Consider the following 6,967-nt stretch of genomic DNA (forward strand, 5'->3'; position numbering starts at 1 on the left):
CAGATCCCAGCTGTGCCCTGGACACCATTTGTGAATTGATCGCCCCCCATCTAGCTTCAGAGTTTGTTCTGTTAGGTGACCTAAACTGGGATATGCTTAACACCCCGGCAGTTCTACAATCTAAGCTAGATGCCCTCAATCTCACACAAATCATCAAGGAACCCACCAGGTAGGTACAACCCAACTGTTCAGGGAAGTCAGGAACCAATACACGCAGTCAGTCAGGAAAGCAAAGGCCAGCTTTTTCAAGCAGAAATTTGCATCCTGTAGCTCTAACTCCAAAAAGTTCTGGGACACTGTGAAGTCCATGGAGAACAAGAGCACCTCCTCCCAGCTGCCCACTGCACTGAGGCTAGGTAACACGGTCACCACCGATAAATCCATGATAATCGAAAACTTCAACAAGCATTTCTCAACGGCTGGCCGTGCCTTCCTCCTGGCTACTCCAACCTCGGCCAACAGCTCCACCCCCCCCCCAGCTACTCGCCCAAACCTCCCCAGCTTCTCCTTTACCCAAATCCAGATAGCAGATGTTCTGAATGAGCTGCAAAACCTGGACCCGTACAAATCAGCTGGGCTTGACAATCTGGACCCTCTATTTCTGAAACTATCTGCCGCAATTGTCGCAACCCCTATTACCAGCCTGTTCAAACTCTCCTTTGTATCATCTGAGATCCCCAAGGATTGGAAAGCTGCCACGGTCATCCCCTTCTTCAAAGGGGGAGACACCCTGGACCCAAACTGTTACAGACCTCTATTCATCCTGCCCTGCCTATCTAAGGTCTTCGAAAGCCAAGTCAACTAACAGATCGCTGACCATCTCGAATCCCACCGTTCCTTCTCCGCTGTGCAATCTGGTTTCCGAGCCGGTCACGGGTGAACCTCAGCCACGCTAAAGGTACTAAATGATATCATAACCGCCATCGATAAAAGACAGTACTGTGCAGCCGTCTTCATCGACCTGGCCAAGGCTTTCGACTCTGTCAATCACCATATTCTTATCGGCAGACTCAGTAGCCTCTGATTTTCTAATGACTGCCTTGCCTGCTTCTCCAACTACTTTGCCGACAGAGTTCAGTGTGTCAAATCAGAGGGCATGTTGTCCGGTCCTCTGGCAGTCTCTATGGGGGTGCCACAGGGTCCAATTCTCGGGCCGACTCTTTTCTCTGTATATATCAATGATGTTGCTCTTCCTGCGGGTGATTCCCTGATCCACCTCTACGCAGACGACACCATTCTGTATACTTCTGGCCCTTCCTTGGACACTGCTATCTAACCTCCAAACGAGCTTCAATGCCATACAACACTCCTTCCGTGGCCTCCAACTGCTCTTAAACGCTAGTAAAACCAAATGCATGCTTTTCAACCGTTCGCTGCCTGCACCCGCACGCCCGACTAGCATCACCAACCTGGATGGTTCCGACCTAGAATATGTGGACATCTATAAGTATCCAGGTGTCTGGCTAGACTGTAAACTCTCCTTCCAGACACATATCAAACATCTCCAATCCAAAATCAAATCTAGAATCGGCTTTCTATTTCGCAACAAAGCCTCCTTCACTCACGCCGCCAAACTTGCCCTAGTAAAACTGACTATCCTACCGATCCTCGACTTCGGCGATGTCATCTACAAAATGGCTTCCAATACTCTACTCAGCAAACTGGATGCAGTTTATCACAGTGCCATCCGCTTTGTTACTAAAGCACCTTATACCACCCACCACTGCGACCTGTATGCTCTAGTCGGCTGGCCCTCGCTACATATTCGTCGCCAGACCCACTGGCTCCAGGTCATCTACAAGTCTATGCTAGGTAAAGCTCCACCTTATCTCAGTTCACTGGTCACGATGGCAACACCCACCCGTAGCACGCGCTCCAGCAGGTGTATCTCACTGATCATCCCTAAAGCCAACACCTCATTTGGCCGCCTTTCCTTCCAGTTCTCTGCGTCCTGTGACTGGAACGAATTTCAAAAATCATTGAAGTTGGAGACTTATCTCCCTCACCAACTTTAAACATCTGCTATCTGAGCAGCTAACCGATCGCTGCAGCTGTACATAGTCCATCGGTATATAGCCCACCCAATTTACCTACCTCATCCCCATACTGTTTTTATTTATTTACTTTTCTGCTATTTTGCACACCAGTATCTCTACCTGCACATGACCATCTGATCATTTATCACTCCAGTGTTAATTTGCTAAATTGTAATTATTCGCCTACCTCCTCATGCCTTTTGCACACAATGTATATAGACTCTTTTTTTCTACTGTGTTATTGACTTGTTTATTGTTTACTCCATGTGTAACTCTGTGTTGCTGTCTGTTCACACTGTTTTGCTTTATCTTGGCCAGGTCGAAGTTGTAAATGAGAACTTGTTCTCAACTAGCCTACCTGGTTAAATAAAGGTGAAATAAAATAAATGTAAAAAATACCATCAACCCTACTACTAGTACCAGTACTACCACCACCCCTACCAGTACGATTTTGAATGATAATCACTAGTAGTAATAATACGTAAGTTACTGTTTACTATACAGATGTTATTATTTTTTATGTATTTAACCTTTATTTAACTAGGCAAGTCAGTTAAGATCAAATTCTTATTTGTGGGTTAACTGGTCTAGGAACAGTGGGTTAACTGGCCTGGGAACAGTGGGTTAACTGGCCTGGGAACAGTGGGTTAACTGGCCTGGGAACAGTGGGTTAACTGGCCTGGGAACAGTGGGTTAACTGGCCTGGGAACAGTGGGTTAACTGGCCTGGGAACAGTGGGTTAACTGGCCTGGGAACAGTGGGTTAACTGCCTTGTTCAGGGGCAGAACGACAGATTTTTACCTTGTCTGGTCTAGGATTCGATCTAGCGACCTCTGGCTACTAGTCCAACGCTCTAACCACTAGGCTACCTGCCACCCCTTATTCAGTGTCCCTCAGGCTATGGCAAGCAAATACATATTTGGCTGCAAGAGGAGCCATTACTCCTTCGCCGTGAGTATTTGTTTTTCCTCTGGGTTTAACAAGTTAAAATTTGGAATAAATGTAGTAATTTCTGTGAATAATGAATCTCTTTGTGAGGAATATTTAGCACAGTAAAGGAGAAAGTGCATCTGTCTCTACTTCTGTCATGCTGTGACCACATACCCCTCTTTGGGTAGTCATGTCTTTTCATGTCTGCCGGTTTCTATTTGCCAATTGGTGGTCACTCAGCCTGTACTTGGTAAGGATCTGTCTCTGCTTCGTATCTCTGACAGAGTTGAAATAATCAGCCAATTCATATTCTCTGTTTAGGGCCAGATAGCAATTTAGACAGCTTTGAGATTTTTTTCTTTCAATATTGTAAACATTAGTCCCAACACCAGCTGACTGAGAGGGCTCATTTTTGGGCTCAGCTCTTGGGTTTGAAGTGCTTTAAATTGCAGACTTGAATTTGGACTTGAATTCAGGTGTAGCTAAACATTTTATGATATTTTTGGTATTTTCATTGCCTCTCTCTCACTCTCTCTGTCTCGCTCGCTCTCTCTGTCTCGCTCTGTCTGTGTCTGTCTGTCTGTCTCTCTGTCTCTCTCTCTGTCTGTCTGTTTAGGAGAAGAGCCAGGTTCTGTGTGTAACAGTATTGTTGGGGCTGACCTACAGTGATAACTCTCTGGTGAAGGCTGCTGCAGTCAGAGCTCTGGGAGTCTACATTCTGTTCCCCTGTCTACGAGAGGTACATACACACTGGAATCAGAGCTGTGGTGGCACTGTAGACTGGTCTCACCACTAGACCAGACAGGCCACATCCCACTAGACCAGACAGGCCACATCCCACTAGACCAGACAGGCCACATCCCACTAGACCAGACAGGCCACATCCCACTAGACCAGGCAGGCCACATCCCACTAGACCAGGCAGGCCACATCCCACTAGACCAGACAGGCCACATCCCACTAGACCAGACAGGCCACATCCCACAGACCAGACAGGCCACATCCCACTAGACCAGACAGGCCACATCCCACTAGACCAGGCAGGCCACATCCCACTAGACCAGACAGGCCACATCCCACTTGACCAGACAGGCCACATCCCACTAGACCAGACAGGCCACATCCCACTAGACCAGACAGGCCACATCCCACAGGGACATTTAAAAGTGATAATCAAAAGTTTGAGGATTGTCAGAAATGATTTTAAACATTGTGTTTGGGTGGAGTTTTTCAAAGGATTCTCCTGTGCGTTGGAAAAATGAGGTAGGTAGGATCGTTGGAACAGGATTAGACTTAATCTGTCTTGGAAACGCTCTAACAATAATTTTAGTCAGGGTGATGAGTCTGTTTATAACAACCAGCTAGTCAGGGTGGTGGTGATGTCTGTTTATAACACCCAGCTAGTCAGGGTGGTGGTGATATCTGTTTATAACACCCTGTTAGTCAGGGTGATGATGAGTCTGCCAGGGTAGAGGAAGGATCTCTGCTGTGTAGGAAGTGACGACATGTCTCTACAGGATGTGATGTTTGTAGCAGACACGGCCAACGCCATCCTGACAGCCCTGGACGACCGCTCACCCAATGTCCGCTCCAAGGCTGCCTGGTCGCTAGGCAACCTCACCGACACACTCATCGTCAACATGTGAGAGACCGCGCGCATACACACAAACTGTCAATGTAGACAACCCATCAGCTTTCCTGTCTATTAATTTTCTTTCACTCTTTCCCTTGTCCCTGTCCCCTCTCACTTCTGTCTCTCTATCCTCTCTACCCCTCGCTCTCTCCTCTACCCCTCGCTCTCTCCTCTACCCCTCGCTCTCTCCTCTACCCCTCGCTCTCTCCTCTACCCCTCGCTCTCTCCTCTACCCCTCGCTCTCTCCTCTACCCTCGCTCTCTCCTCTACCCCTCGCTCTCTCCTCTACCCCTCGCTCTCTCCTCTCTACCCCTCGCTCTCTCCTCTCTACCCCTCGCTCTCTCCTCTCTACCCCTCGCTCTCTCCTCTCTACCCCTCGCTCTCTCCTCTCTACCCCTCGCTCTCTCCTCTCTACCCCTCGCTCTCTCCTCTCTCGCTCTCCCTCGCTCTCTCCTCTCTACCCCTCGCTCTCTCCTCTCTACCCCTCGCTCTCTCTCCTCTCTGCCCTCGCTCTCTCCGCTCTGCCCCTCGCTCTCTCCGCTCTACCCCTCGCTCTCTCCTCTCTACCCCTCGCTCTCTACCCCCTCGCTCTCTCCGCTCTACCCTCGCTCTCTCCGCTCTACCCCTCGCTCTCTCTCGCTCTACCCCTCGCTCTCTCCTCTACCCCTCGCTCTCTCCTCTACCCTCGCTCTCTCCTCTCTACCCCTCGCTCTCCCCTCTCTCTCCTCTACCCCTCGCTCTCTCTACCCCTCGCTCTCTCTCCCTCGCTCTCTACCCCTCGCTCTCTCTACCCCTCGCTCTCTCCTCTCTACCCTCGCTGTCTCCCCTCTCCTCTCTCCTCTCTACCCCTCGCTCTCTCTCCTCTCCCCTCTCTCTCTCTACCCCTCGCTCTCCTCTACCCCTCTCTACTACCCCTCGCTCTCTACTCTCTACCCCTCGCTCTCTACTCTCTACCCTCGCTCTCTCCTCTCTACCCCTCGCTGTCTCTCTCTCTCTACCCTCGCTCTCTCTACTCTACCCTCGCTCTCTCCTCTACCCCTCGCTCTCCCCTCCTCTCTACTCTACCCCTCGCTCTCTCCTCTCTACCCCTCGCTCTCTCCTCTCTACCCCTCGCTCTCTCTACCTCTCTACTCCTCTCCTCTACCCTCGCTCTCTCCTCTACCCTCGCTCTCTCTCTACCCTCTCTCTCCTCTACCCCTCGCTCTCTCCTCTCTACCCCTCGCTCTCTCTACTCTCTCCTCTCCCTCGCTCTCTCCTCTCTACCCCTCTCTCTCTCTACCCTCTCTCCCTCCTCTCTACCCCTCTCTCTCTCCTCTCTACCCCTCGCTCTCTCCTCTCTACCCCTCGCTCTCTCCTCTCTACCCCTCGCTCTCTCCTCTCTGCCCCTCGCTCTCTCCTCTCTGCCCCTCGCTCTCGCTCTCTCCTCTCTGCCCCTCGCTCTCTCCTCTCTGCCCCTCGCTCTCTCCTCTCTGCCCCTCGCTCTCTCCTCTACCCCTCGCTCTCTCCTCTCTACCCTCTCCTCTCTCTCCTACCCCTCGCTCTCTCCTCTCTGCCCCTCGCTCTCTTCTCTCTGCCCCTCGCTCTCTCTCTCTCCCTCGCTCTTCTCTCTGCCCCTCACTCTCTTCTCTCTGCCCCTCGCTCTCTCCTCTCTACCCCTCGCTCTCTCCTCTCTGCCCCTCGCTCTCTCCTCTCTGCCCCTCGCTCTCTCTCCCTCTCCTCCTCTCAGGGGATGTCTTGGGGAGGTTTTCCAGGAGGAGTTGTCTGATATGCTGGTGCTCCAGATGCTTCAGTCAGCCACCAAGGCTGCTTTTGACAAGGACAGGGTGAGAACACACAACAGATTATTCAGAAAGTATCCAGACCTCTTAACCACATTTTGTTACGTTACAGCCTTATTCTAAAATTTCATCATCAATCTAGAAAGTTTTGGAAGGCGATTAAGTCTATGTCTGGTAACAGTAATGTTAATGAATTACTGTCATGTGTTTTGAAGGACTTTGTTGCTATATATGACAAAACTGAAAAGCTGAATTGTTTCAATGAGCACTTTGTATCATCTGGTAGACTGTTTGATTCAGTGCCCTCTGTCTCTGTACAACCCTGTGTGGATGAACCAGTGAGAGCTGGTCAAACTTTTAGCTTTTTGCCATTCTCAGTGCAGGTGGTACATAAAGCCCTGAAATCCTTAGATCAGAGAAAGCCTGCAGGTCCTGATCTTCTTGATCCCTGCCTTTTAAATCTGGCAGCTGATTTCATAGCTGAACCACTTACATATCTGTTCAATCTAACCCTGGAATGTAATGAAATTCCAAAGATCTGGAAATCAGCATTTGTCCTACCACTTTTAAAAGGGGGAGATCCAACTCTT

The 6,967-nt window shown here is 50.1% G+C and overlaps 1 protein-coding gene across 1 annotated transcript in view; it reads left to right on the forward strand.

Moving 5' to 3' along the window:
* heatr6 (HEAT repeat containing 6) overlaps positions 1-6,422 on the forward strand; it is a gene marked incomplete at its 3' end in the record, with an annotated part of 42,282 nt that extends 35,860 nt beyond the window's left edge. Inside the window, 3 exon segments of the mRNA XM_042309247.1 lie at positions 3,583-3,705; positions 4,484-4,608; positions 6,326-6,422. Of these exon segments, the coding sequence (XP_042165181.1) occupies positions 3,583-3,705; positions 4,484-4,608; positions 6,326-6,422 (345 nt within the window).
* Positions 6,423-6,967: the final 545 nt, after the last annotated feature.

This window comes from Oncorhynchus tshawytscha, linkage group LG30 (genome assembly GCF_018296145.1).
Source record: "Oncorhynchus tshawytscha isolate Ot180627B linkage group LG30, Otsh_v2.0, whole genome shotgun sequence".
NCBI classification, from domain to species: Eukaryota; Metazoa; Chordata; class Actinopteri; order Salmoniformes; family Salmonidae; genus Oncorhynchus; species Oncorhynchus tshawytscha.